Below are 13,961 nucleotides of genomic sequence, written 5' to 3' on the forward strand. Positions count from 1 at the left end.
GCAGATGTGCTAACCACATCGCTCCCATGTTGCCAGGGGATGCAAATATTAAATGTAATTTTTCATAATGTCAGCAAAGGGTGATTGCATGGCTGCCCAAAAGCAATGAAACATTGAGAAGCTCATATAATATTAAGAGAATAATAAACCGCCGTCCACCTATAAGCCATTGTGATCACTTTTTCCCCTTTGTTTACCTGCAGGCATCACCAACTATGAGGAGTACTCGCTGATCCAAGAAACGGCAGAGGAGAAAAAAGAGGAAGGGATGGGAACATTGAAGAAGGACAGAACGCTGCTGCGTGACGAGAGGAAGATGGAGAAGCTCAAAGCGAAACTGCACACTGACGACGACTGTGAGTTCCTCCAAAGTTGTTGTTTGAGAGGTTTTGCTCAGCCTTAATTTAAAAGCTATCATAGCACCCCCAGTAGCAGTTTACAGCGACTGTGAGTTCCTCCAAAGTTGTTGTTTGATAGGTTTTGCTCAGCATTATTTTAAAAGCTAGCATAGCACCCCCAGTAGCAGTTTACAGGAGACCAGGAAAAGGAATCTGAGCAGTTCGGTCTTTCTGAAGTTATAGTATTCAAGTGTGTTATGTTTTTTTTTTTTTTTACATTAACCCACAATTAATTGCAATTAATAATTGCACATTCACTCCTAAGGGCAATTTAGAGCCTTTAATGAACCTGAAGTACATGCTGTACTGTACTGTAATGACCTTTATTTTGGAGTCGGCCATTCCTCCCTCAAACGTCTCCAGTTGGTCCAAAATGCTGCTGCTCGCCTCCTAACTGGAGCACGAAAGACAGAGCACATAACACCAATTCTGGCCTTCCTTCACTGGCTGCCAGTGCATTTTAGGGTTCATTTTAAGATGCTTCCATTTGTTTACAAGTCTTTAAATGGCCTCGCCCCGGCGTACCTCTCCAAGCTCCTCCACTCCTACGCACCTTCCAGGTGCCTCAGGTCTGCGGACCAGGCGCTGCTCGAGGTGCCGAGGACTAAGCGGTGTCTCAGAGGGGATCGAGCCTTCTCTGTTGCTGGTCCTTCCCTTTGGAATGACCTTCCATTAAATGTTAGGCAAACCCCCTCTCATTTTTAATTCATTCACTGCCATTGATGTATTTATTTGTCTTTTCACAGACCAGCCATTCAATCCCAGGAACTTGTTTATATTTTTTTCAAACGTAAGGTTGAAAGAGGGTCTGAAAATGTCTAGCAGTGAATGAGCTAAAACCCGCTTGAAGACACCTTTCAATTCTTTGGCTTTTGATCCGACGTGAGACTGACAGTTTTCACGTTCATGCAAAGCCAGCTTTAAGTTAAAACCCAAATAGACTGTGGGTGCGTGCATGCATATGGTTATGTAAAATTTAAATTGTTTTGCCAGTGAACTGGCTGGATCACAGCAGGACGTTCAGGGAGCAAGGCGTGGAGGAGAGCGAGACACTCCTGCTGCGACGCAAGTTCTTCTACTCGGACCAAAACGTCGACTCCAGAGATCCGGTGCAGCTCAACCTTCTTTACGTGCAGGTTGGACCCCATTCAGACACATTTATATAAGCATGCAGTGTCTTGCTCGAGTGCAAACAAAGGCAATATTTATTCATCTGTTTGATTTGGTATCGATAACCAGCATTGCTGCTTTATTTGTTAGTACTCGCCGATGCCAATACCAGCGTTTTAATGCGGTATCGGGATACTTCCCGTTACCAGTATCGTATCGGAACAACAATGGTCATTATGCATTGGGTCACTTATTTTTACACCTGTATGGCAGGAATGTGAAATGTTGCCTGAACGGTCGACAAAGACTTTATGACGGCAAAGGCTTCAACTTGAGATGAATTAATTAATTTTTCATTCATTAACTACATATTACAGCTACACCGAAAGGGATTTGTTCAACTTTGGAGGTTGTGCTTTGGCTGCATATTATTCACTTACTGGCACACCTCCCGATTTTACTCAAAAGTCATCTAATGGCCACAAGCAATGACTGAAATGAACAGTCCCAGGTTGATGACTGGAAAAAAATCAAAGTTCAGCACAATATTGAGCAGTAAATCAACAGAATAGTACAAATAATGCTTTATTCAACAGTAAAAAAACAAAGCAAAAAACAATTACTCACTCTGGAACAGTGCAGAGACCATTGCTGTCATAAAGGTTTTCTGAAAAATGTGTTTTGTGCATTAATTAATGTTTTTATATATACATTAAAATCCAACATTGAACAAACGGATGATTCTGCATATTGTATATCCACTTTCCTGAGACCGATGGCTGGCTGATATTAGGATAGTAGCATTGGGTCTTAAAGTGGAATGTGTAACAAGGAGGCCTGAACTGTAGCCAGGGGGTGAGGTCGTGGAGTACCTCGCACTTTGTCAGCTGGATCTTGTAAGAAGTCGAAAACAGCTAGTAATGTGGGGCCGGGGTCTGGTTCTGCTTAGAAGTCTCTCCAGAATCGCTGTAAGCGATTACATACGTGTTGACTCACTTTTAAGAAGTGGGTGAGATCATCATGAGGAAATCCAGTGAAGTTTTATAAACTCTTCTGCCATCAATAATGAAGGGGGGTGGTGTTGGTGATTAGAAATCATCGGCAAAACGTGATCTGTCAAACATCAAAAAACATCTACGGATCCAAAGACTGTTCTGAAGTGAGACTAACTTCCCTACGTAAGATCAGCAAATTCCAACCTCATCTAATGGGATTTGCCTGAGATATACCGTAAACGTCTGACCATGTTCAATAGGATTTTTCACGTGACAGGTGAACTGTAGCCAAAGTCAAATCTGGATAAAACGCTTTTCAACATTACTACATGATAACCACAAGATTGGGAAATTGGACCTATTGTGACTCTGCAAATGCCTTCCTGTTCCTCGCTATGCATCTGTCTGGAGTCTTCACAGAGTGTATTTTCTTGATTTTAGTTAAACTTTTGCTTTGATGACTCATATTTTTACACTTGCAAAGATGGTTAAGAATGTCAAGATGTTAAAACATTTGACAGGGTCATAAGCATCTTAACATGTTTCCCAAGTTGTAAAATATGGGTCGAATCTGGATAAATGTTGCTTTGAGGTTTGCAGATGATTGCATGTACGGACGGCCAGATGGATAGCTTGACGGATGGATGAAAAGACCCTGACATGATGGATAGAGAAACAAATAGAAAGACTGCCAGATGGTCAGATATAGAGAAAAAAAATGAATGAACAGAAATGTGCTAGGAACAGATCCTTGAGGGACTCCAGACTAGAGGAAAGTAACACGTCTATTATTTGAATGTAAGGTAAACCAAATGTGTCTGGAAATTTCCAGGTTGTATGTTCTCCATGTAACTTTTTACTCCTTTGTACTCCTGTTTCCTCCACATTTCAAAAACATGCTTGTTACATTAATTGAACACGTCTATTTTTTTAGTAAGTGTAAATGTGAGTGTGAATTGTTGTTTCACTGTGCCATATGATTGACTGGCGACCAGTGCACAGTGTACCCCCACTTCATCCCAACTCGTTCGGAGTATTAATCCTCCATTAATGGATTTCAGTTTGGTATGACATACTGTATAAACCACTGGGATTAACGTTAATGGAGTTTTATTTCCTTTCAGGCTCGAGATGACATCTTGAATGGTTCACACCCTGTGTCCTTTGACAAGGCCGGCGAGTTCGGCGGCATCCAGGCCCAGATCCAGTTTGGACCTTACATTGAGCACAAACACAAACCTGGATTCTTAGAGTACGTAATTAATCTGTCTTGCTATCATTTGTCAAGGTTGTCTTTGAAAGACCCTTAAAATGACATTAAAAAGGCCCCTTCAAACCAAAGGGGTCAGACGGAAAAACGGAGCCGATTTACAATTTTGGGCCTGGGTTCTCAAGACTTTTTTTGTCGGTTTACTCATGATTGACACGCCTGACAAATTTTACATTCCAAAGTAAAATCGTATTCAGGGCCTTATTTACGCTACATTCAACAATTTACTGAGACAGTTTTTACACATGCCTATCCCACTTGTGAGTTATCACCAGGCTCAACATGATCAAGTATGGAAAAGTCCTCCAAATGTGAATTTACTTGGCATTAAACCTCACAGGAAATGTTCAAAAGAACCATATGCTCATAATATATAACCATATACGTTTATTGTGTTCTGTCCATCACAAATTTTTATTCTTGTCCTCTTTTGAAATTTTTATAGCTTGAAGGAGTTTCTTCCCAAAGAGTATATAAAGCAAAGAGGATCTGAGAAGAAAATTTTCCAGGTGAGGCCACATGGTTACTTATTGCTGAGGTTTTCTACATTACACCAATCTTCCAAAAGTTCAATAAAGCTGTGATGTCACTTCCAGGAACACAAAAACTGTGGCGAAATGACAGAGATCGAAGCCAAAGTAAAGTACGTCAAACTGGCGAGGTCTCTGAGGACTTATGGCGTGTCGTTCTTCTTGGTCAAGGTGAGCTTAAAATGATTTCATTCAAGGGATGAAAAAACTACCCTCCAGTTCTACCTTCTTATTGCTTTTCAGTTGATTGAGAAAAGAACCAAAAAATTGCAATCATGAAGTGGAAGCCTTTTATCTCCCGACTGACATCTTTTTGCTGAGCTTTTGGAGTTCAATGGATAAAAAGGAAGTTGAAGGAAATTACCCAGCGGGTGTCCGGGGTCCACTTCAACTTTTACCGGCTTTCATGTCCTGTAACAAATATCCCCGTTGGCCGTTTCCTTGCGCACACTGTGAAAACCAATAAAACTAAAGAAACCACAAGCACACTCAGGGACTTCTGCAAAGTGCAATATACTGTACAGTAAAGAGATTTAGTTTTTGATGCCTAAAAGTCTTGCCCTCTTCCACCCCCTAATGCTCTCCAATCAGAGAATATCCGCCACTCTTGATCTTAAAACAAAGACACTCATTACTATGACCAAACAAACATTTTGTGCGCTAAAGTGACACATTATACTCCCCTTGACAGCACTTTTGATGGTGTAATATGGACAAACATACTGGAAACACAATATTATCAAGAGAACAGACCTCCAGCATGAGTGAAAGGTTATCAGCCGGTTTAACAAAGCCAAATTTAAGACTTTTTAAGCTTATTTATTCGAACTACCCAAATCTACCTTAACCTACTTAACATAAAGACATTGATTTGAGTTTTTTTGTCAGCCAGTTTGAGAACAATAACAACAACAAAAAAATGCAGTAGCAGCAGTAATATGTTATTTATCCACAAGGTAAATTCATGAATAGTGGTAGTAGTCATAATTTCAAATTTGCAACAGGCACCTTGACATGGTTGGCTCCCTCGCCCCCCCCCCCCCCTCCCCTACCCATTTAAGAGTCCTTGCCTGTCATGTTATCTCCAAAGTTCAGTTAATGATAATTGTTTTCCTTGTCAGAGTGACTTTTTAAAATACTAAAGTAATTAAAATTAATTTACAAAAAAGGAATAACATGCAATGCGATAAGCTTCAATGGGAATTTGTGTCCCATATAGCTACTATAAATGTCTTATTAATTCCTGTTGCCATCAAACTGAAGTTGTTAAGACCCTTAGAAAACATGTCCATTATAAAAATGGAAATCCGTGTTGATTAATTCAAAACTATAGACAGGAAATAATTCATGCATACGCACTGCTTCTATTTTAATCTTGAAACTCACAAATCTCAAACGCTCCCCTCTTGGCCTCGGCTCGACTTTCACGTGGAATTCACTCGACCTTTGTCATTTGGGGTCCGCCTTGAGTGTAATCCGACAGAGCAGACGCATTTAAAAATAGTCCGGACTTCACCCCCAGATCCCCCCGCCCCCACACACAAACACACACACACGCAACCTCGTAACCCCCTGGAGACCCCTCGCAACTGACATTCCCTCCTTAACTTTTACACAAGTGCACCTCTGTGACCCGATGTCACGGACTGTCATATTCTATCCATCTGCTCACCGTCTGTACTGGAGCTCCTGAATGCTTTTTTGCACTTTCTTCTCAGAGAATTGTCATTCATGACAAACAAAGCTTGTGCTTTTTTAATGTATTTAGGAAACAATCAAAGTAGTAATCATTCAATTCAGTGAGATCAAGGTTGTCACTGGAGGTTTTAATCAATAGCGCGGGTAACAGATGTGTGAATCCATCTGTTATCTATTTTTATTATTAGTCTTAATCCTTTCTCTGACAGGCTGAAAGATAAACCCAGGCTCTTTGACATTTTTGGTTTGAACAGCATTTCAATCTCGTTTCCACTTAGGAGCCATTTTGAGTTTCCAGTCCATGCTAACAGATGAATTATTTTGATCTGTAGGTAAATAAAGCGATGTGTTAAAATGCGTCAAAGGCAAGAGCTGTGTGTGGGTTCATCCTATACACAAATGCTCAATTTGATCAAATCCAATAGGATAGCTGTATCAACACTTCTCCTCTCAAAAAGACGACAATACTCACTATTCACCGTCTAATATGTTGTTAGCTCTTTTGGAGACAAATTCGGAACAGCTCTCAGTATGATGCAGTGCAGTTGTAGACATCTGCATCTGTGTTCATCGTCATCATTTTGTTGTACACAGGAGAAGATGAAGAGCAAGAACAAGCTGGTGCCGCGCCTCCTGGGCATCACCAAAGAGTCTGTGATGAGAGTAGACGAGAGGACCAAAGATGTGGTGCAAGAGTGGCCGCTCACCACCGTCAAGAGGTGGGCTGCCTCACCTAAGAGCTTCACCTTGGTAAGTTGTGTGTGTGTGCGTGCGCGCATGTGTGAGTGTATGAATTAAAAAATGGCAAAAAAAAAAAATATATATATATATATATATATATATATATATATATATATATATATATATATATATATATATATATATATATATATATATATATAAAATCCCTCAAGGGCAAATAACATTTTCAACCTGCCGTCTATACTTTGTTTGACACCAGAAATTGTGTTCATATTTAATGGTCCACTGTTTGGCCGTTCCATTCCACACACATGCGCAATGTTTCTTTTTCTTTTGTCTTTTTTTCTTCTTTCCCCTCACCCTAAGGCACACTTGGCCGTGCCTCTCTGTTGGTAAATCAGCACTCCAGGAGCTCAGTCAACCCGACCGTTTCCCTCGCTTCTTAAATTCCCTCGTGCACTAGTTTGACCGAACGCCTCTGCTCACTCATCGATATTCCACCTTGCTTGTGCAGCCATAAGTCAATGAGCAACACGGATTACATCTTGCAGAAACAACTGACTTGGCCTCCTTTTTCATGCTGTTAATTCAGACGAGTGCCTGTTGGGGTTAGCCTGCTTCCTTGCGAAGTATTAATTATCCTCGGCTTGGGTGCCGACTCATTTATTTTCTGGATACAGTCGAAGCTTAAAGAGTTGACGTTACTGTGTTTGCGTTTGGGTTTGTGCAGGACTTTGGCGAGTACCAGGAGAGCTACTACTCTGTGCAGACCACCGAAGGGGAGCAGATCTCTCAGCTCATTGCGGGTTACATCGACATCATCCTGAAAAAGGTGAGGCAGTTATCTCCACACAATCAAACAATATCCTCCAAGATAACATCTATTCGTGTGCACATGCCGGTAATACTTTATTGAAACACCTTTTGCTCTCTTGATGAAAATATATATAATATATATATATATATATATATATATATATATATATATATATATATACACACAACTGCTTTTTGACGTTTTTAAAAACATAATTTTGTGCGGCACGGTGAGCGAGTAGTAAGAACATCCGCATCACAGTTCTTAGGTTGGGGGTTTGATTGTGAAGTTTGCATGTTCTCACCATCATCGTATGGGTTTTCATCTGGGTACTCAGTCTTCACTCCAAAAACATCCGTGCTAGGTTCACTGAAAACTCTTGGTTGTCCTTTGGTGTGATTGTATTTGTGATTGGTTGTTTGTCTGAATGTTCCCTGCAACTGGCTGGGGATCAGTCCAGGGTGGACCCAGCCTCAACTTTATTTACATAGCCCGTTTCATACACAAGTTAACTCAATGTGCTTCACATAATTAAAAATTACAACATTTCAAAGCATTTCAAAACAAAATCATTTAAGACATTGAAAAGAAAAGTAAATGAATAAGTATCCTACTAAAATTACTAAAAGAACGCACGGTGCAAAGACAAGATTTTGAAAAAAGACCCGAATCATAGGTATGGGGGGAAAGATCCTAGATTTAACAGCATTTACCCTCGGGGCATTTACTTCTTTTGACAGCTTATTCCATTTGTGTGCAGCATAACACCTAAACGCTTGCTCTACTAAATGACCTCACCGAGCCCACTGACTTCAGTTTATATTGAAATACCTTATTAAAATTCAGTGATTTATAGACCAGTAGCAGAATTTTAAAATCTATTTTACATCTTGGAAATTCTTATACTGGCTTTCATTAAATTGTGCAAGGCAGCATGATGGCCGAGCGGCCAGCACATTTGCATGTTCTCTCAGTGCTTGTATGTGTATTTAGGCTTCCTCCCACATTCCCAAAACGTTTGTAGCATTTAGATTTATTGTTTCCTTAGGTATGAATGTATAGTGAATGGTTGCCTAAGTATAAGTGTCCTGTGATTGACTGGCGATCAGTCCAGGGTGTATCCCGCCTCTTCTTCTAAGGGATAGGCTCCAGCTCATCCGTCACTTTAATGAGGATGGATGGATGATGAGATTGTGCAGGTGTACATAATAATAAGTGGTGTGTGTGTGTACAATCTATTCCTTGCTTTCCCTGATAATAACACCAGTTAATGATTTTGTCTGCCAGCTGATGGCAAATTTAATAAAACGCCTAGTTGGGAACACTTGGTAGCTTTTATATTAACATAATCACCCTCATTTTCCAAGTTCTACCAAATAAACGCTGTTTACTATATTTAATTAAAAAAAAAAAAAAAAAGGTGACCTTCACATTATTTTTCTCTTTTATAACCACTGTACAGAAACAAAGCAAGGATCGTTTTGGATTGGAGGGTGACGAGGAAGCAACCATGCTTGAGGAGTCTGTATCGCCTAAAAAGTAAGTGCATAAGAAACACCTAAAAAATAATAAAGCATTTATTTATTATTATTATACACAGCTGGCTTCTATCCTATTATTATTATTAATGTATAATTAATATTATTATTATTATTATGAATGATAATACATTTAATTCTTAACGTACTTTTTGTTTAAGAGAACTATAAAAGCTGCAAACTCAGAAATCAACCGTAAAACAATTCCATCCCCCCAAAACGCACGTTGAATGAAGAAAGAAAGTCTTAAGGCCTCTTGAATCTTAAATAATAACTAATACGAATACGCTTGAGCTACAGTCTACACTTATCAACTGTGCTATGATGGTGTTATGATAATAACGCAATGTTATTGCATCTTAGTCTTACAAAAACAACACATCACGCTGGGTCCTTTTTCCCAATTTCCTCCTCCATGCCACATTGGAGCAGAGTTCACACATCTATCTTCCAGGACTTCATTTCACCACACTAGCGTTTCCTCCCATGGACGTTATCCCGGGAGATAATCTCTGGAGGAAATTTTGCAGCACTGGAAAAGCGAAGGCTCGATCCAAACATTTCCTGATTAGACGCACGGACTCATTTTCCCGTCCTAGCTTCAACTTCCCGTCAAGGCGATGTCATCTTTCTTGTTTTGATGCGTGTCGCTAACTAATGCCGGTCGGTCACGCCTTCAGGTCCACCATCCTCCAACAGCAGTTTAACCGCATGGGCCGGGCGGAGCATGGCTCTGTGGCACTTCCCGGAGTGATCCGATCCGGCTCCATCGGCACCGAGTCGCTCAGCGTGGGCTCCATGCCGTCTCCTCAGCAGCAGATCACCATGGGTCAGATGCACCGTGGACACATGCCACCGCTGGTAAGACCATGATGGCCCACTGGATGATTCAAGTGGCAATTTTACATTTTGGGCGAGTGGGTCTATTTTTTATCAATAAAATCGGCCCGTCTTGACTTGCGAGAGTGCACCATCAGACCAGGTGGGTGCTGCTTTTAATGTTAAATGGAACAGTCTTAAAATGGTTCAGGTCCTACTTGGAGGGAAGGAGTTGCTTTGTGACCATTGGAAGGTTTGAATCTGATCGAATGGCCATGATATGTGGGGTCCCTCAAGGGTTAGTTCTTGAACCTTTTTTATTCAGTCTGTATATGTTACATTTGCGTCAAATGCAAAAATGTCCAATGTTGGCTATCATGGTTTGTTATGCAGATGACATACAGCTGTACTTTATCAATGTCTACGTTTACATACACATTTATTCGGATTAAAAGCCTGATCGGAATAAAGATGCTTCATGTACACACCCCATTCAGAATATTCTGATCCGATCAAGCCCATTCCAATCAAGATTTGATGTGAGAGGGGTGGTTTATGTCGATAGATAATTTGATCGGCTGCATGAAAACACCGACATTTCTGAACAAACCGTCTTTCCCGCGCATGTCTGTGACATCAGTATACATGTTTCTGTTATTCCTGGAAGGTAGTAGAGGCATAGCGAGTGAAAGACATGGCAGGCACCACACTGAACTTGTAGATTTGCTGCTCCATTAGGAAGTGTTAACTCGACGAAACAGCGCAAATGGGAAAAATACGCAAAATAACGCTAATGTTTAAAGTAGAAATGGACGGAGCGATTTTGTTGGCACGGAAGTGACTATGGCTTCTTCTTCTACTATTTCTGGTATATTTGATCAATCTAGTAATGTCAAAATAATTTGTTCCGATCGAAAGTGAACATGAACACTCAAGTCCTCATCGTATCAATATTTTTTGTCTCCATGAAAACAGTACATCCGATCTGATCGCATTAAAGAAATTTTGTCCATGTAAACTGTCCCCAAATGACATCAGTTCAATTAACGTATTGCCAATGTCTACAGCAAATTAACAATCGGATGAATCAAAATTTCCTTTAGCTAAACCAAAACAAAATTGAGGTGATTGTTTTCTGCCCTAAATAAAAGAGGTTTGCTGTTAGAAATCACTTTGCGTCATAGTGTTTAAAAACCAACGACCAAGTCCGAAATCTTCGGGTGCTGATAGACTTGGACCTGACTCCCAGCAATCATATCAAATCAATCACTAAAATAGCCTTTCTGAAAAACATATCCAGACTGAAAGGTTGCAGGCTCCAAGCAGACCGGAAGAAACGTATCCCTGCTTTTTTCTCCAGTAGACTTGATTATTGTTGTGGTCTTCTTACTGCACTCCCTCAAAAGAGCATCAAACAGCTGCAGCTAAATTATTTAAAGATGTTCTGTTCTGTACTGCAGAGTTCAGCCCAGCAAGCTCTAGTGGGTACCATCAACACCAGTATGCAGGCCGTGCAGAAGGCCCAGGTTGACCTAGGAGAGGTCGATGATTTGCCTCCACTAGGACAGGACATGGTATGTACATGCTTAATGAGTATGACCACAGCTATAGCACAGCGACACATACACTCTATGGACTCTCAGTACTCATTTTTCAGTCACCCCATACTGTATATCTCATGAATAGATTTAATCCACACAGTGTCTGCACTTTCAAATGTCTTCTGACATTGTGTGCAGGCCTCCAAGGTTTGGATCCAGAACAAGATGGACGAATCCAAACACGAAATTCATTCTCAGGTTGACGCCATCACTGCAGGAACAGCTTCTGTCGTCAACCTCACTGCTGGTCAATAGCTGCCGCCGTATTCATTTTTTGCTTTGTCCCTGGAACCGTCTTTACTAAAAATGTTATATTTAATCATGCCAGGTGACCCAACCGACACGGATTACACGGCAGTGGGCTGCGCCATCACCACTATCTCGTCCAACCTGACCGAGATGTCAAAGGGTGTTAAGCTGTTGGCCGCTCTCATGGAGGACGAGGTGGGCGGCGGTAATGACCTGATGAAGGCCGCCAGGACACTGGCAGGAGCCGTGTCTGACCTGCTCAAAGCCGTGGAACCGGCCTCCGGAGAGGTAAGGGGAATAACTCGTTAATGTACACCTTTATTTGATATGACTTAAACAGACGTAGTGTCTTAGCTGACATTTTGTTTAGTAGGCCAACTGTGTGTCCATCAGTATATAGTGTTCAAAATGGTCTGACTGATTATCACCGAACTTGGTGTTTGGGTGTCACATGGACAAGGAATAAAGCTGTTAAATTTTGGGAGCTGTCTGTTAACAACACAATGCAACTTTTGGATTTGGTGCAGGCAAGGATTAGGCAAAAATCCTTGAGGGACTGATTTGAAAATTGGAGGAATGTACCATAGAACCCCAAAAAGTACTTGAATGTATGAATGAACTTCAACTCCTCCCACTCGCCCCCTCCCTCTAATTTTTTGTTGGTATATGACCAATGTACAGTTGTTCTCTGCACATTTTAGCACATTGATATTTCTAATAGAAATAATTTAAATATTTTTAGTTAATTTACAATATATATTTTGTATGGTATACTATACCTGCACTGCTAGTACAGTGTACGCTGCTTACTCACGGTTCGGTGCTCATGGTTTCGCATATTCGCAGACTTTTTTTCCCCCAATATTTTTTGGGGGGGGGGGGGCTCTCATTTCACACATTTGTTTGTGGGTACACATATTGAATGTTTATCAATGTTTTATTATTAGCATTATTAGTATTATAAATTATATAATACTTAAATTATACATTATAAGTATTTTACAAATACTTATACAGGCAAGAGTTTAGGGAAAATCCATGAATGATTTACCTGACGCTTGAAAGGATGGAAGCCCCAACATTTTCGGAATGTATTTTTAGTCTTTTTTGTGATACAAAATGTAGTTCTGTGTGTGTTGTTATTATTGTTACCATTATTATTGTTTATTTTTTAGATTATTATTTCAAGTAATTGAATTTAACCAATACTTTTTGTTCAATGAGTAGTATATTCCTCACATTTTGAACTAAAACAAGAAGAGCAAAAGGACAATTTACTTCTTTTTTTTTTACACCCAATTTCATATTTTAGAGGTTAATGCATAAATTGGCGGCTAATTTGAATGGATTTTAAATTATGACAAGGTAGCAAGTAACTTTTACTCTTTGTCTGGTGACACACAGGGCTTTCTATGTAATTACTTTTCTTTGTTGTGTCCAAATTGACAACACACCTAGAGGCCCGGAATGAAATGTGCAATCTCTGAGTAATACGACTCAATACGAAGTAATACTGCCTTTCCACTTTATTGAATGTGCATGTATGTTGTGCTGACTGCACAAAGAGCTGTGACTGACGTGAAGCTGGTTGCAAGGCATTTTCATTCTTTAACGGAAGACAGCATGTGGCTTGTTGAGTCGCGTACGAATGAATAATGGCTTTGACTTTATGGACTTGTGCTGCAGGACTGTAACGATCTTCCTGACATTTGTTTCTCCTGCAGTAGAAAAAAAATTGATACCTTATAATAATGCATACCCCTTATGAGTCCCTTTACTGTATGTACTTGTGATGTTCTTTCATGTTGTAATATTTTGAAATGTGGCATTGAGGCAATGTAACGTACCTCAAACGGATTAAGCAGAAGCCCTTTTTCAAGCAGTGTGTGTGCGTATTTGTTGTGTTCAGCCCAGACAGACGGTGCTGACAGCAGCAGGCAGCATCGGCCAAGCCAGTGGAGACCTCCTCCGCCAGATTGGAGAGAACGAAACAGATGAGAGGTTCCAGGTAACCATGGTGCTCATTCACTTGATAAAATGATGCACTTCAAACTATTCTTTACCCTACGCTATTACAACTATTTTCAACATCATCAAAAAAAAAATCTTTGACTTTTCAGTGCACATGAAAAAGCATTCAGAGGCTGTCCAACCAATCATATTACAGAAAACACGTTTTCGTTGATAATGTACAATATTTTGATCCGTCTATCTATTTATCCGTTAAATTTAAA

General features: G+C 40.3%; 1 protein-coding gene across 1 annotated transcript in view; it reads left to right on the forward strand.

Moving 5' to 3' along the window:
• Positions 1-13,961, forward strand: part of tln2a (talin 2a) — an 88,181-nt gene that overhangs the window by 37,041 nt on the left and 37,179 nt on the right. Inside the window, exons 6-18 of the mRNA XM_086025259.1 lie at positions 204-356; positions 1,392-1,534; positions 3,628-3,755; positions 4,219-4,282; positions 4,370-4,474; positions 6,596-6,751; positions 7,434-7,535; positions 8,983-9,059; positions 9,739-9,919; positions 11,338-11,451; positions 11,617-11,725; positions 11,807-12,015; positions 13,637-13,735. Coding sequence (XP_085881385.1) covers positions 204-356; positions 1,392-1,534; positions 3,628-3,755; positions 4,219-4,282; positions 4,370-4,474; positions 6,596-6,751; positions 7,434-7,535; positions 8,983-9,059; positions 9,739-9,919; positions 11,338-11,451; positions 11,617-11,725; positions 11,807-12,015; positions 13,637-13,735 — 1,640 coding nt within the window. The remainder of the gene's footprint in view (positions 1-203; positions 357-1,391; positions 1,535-3,627; positions 3,756-4,218; positions 4,283-4,369; positions 4,475-6,595; positions 6,752-7,433; positions 7,536-8,982; positions 9,060-9,738; positions 9,920-11,337; positions 11,452-11,616; positions 11,726-11,806; positions 12,016-13,636; positions 13,736-13,961) is intronic.

Source organism: Filicampus tigris, chromosome 3 (assembly GCF_054856515.1).
Source record: "Filicampus tigris isolate MCC_2025a chromosome 3, RoL_Ftig_1.0, whole genome shotgun sequence".
Classification (NCBI taxonomy): domain Eukaryota; kingdom Metazoa; phylum Chordata; class Actinopteri; order Syngnathiformes; family Syngnathidae; genus Filicampus; species Filicampus tigris.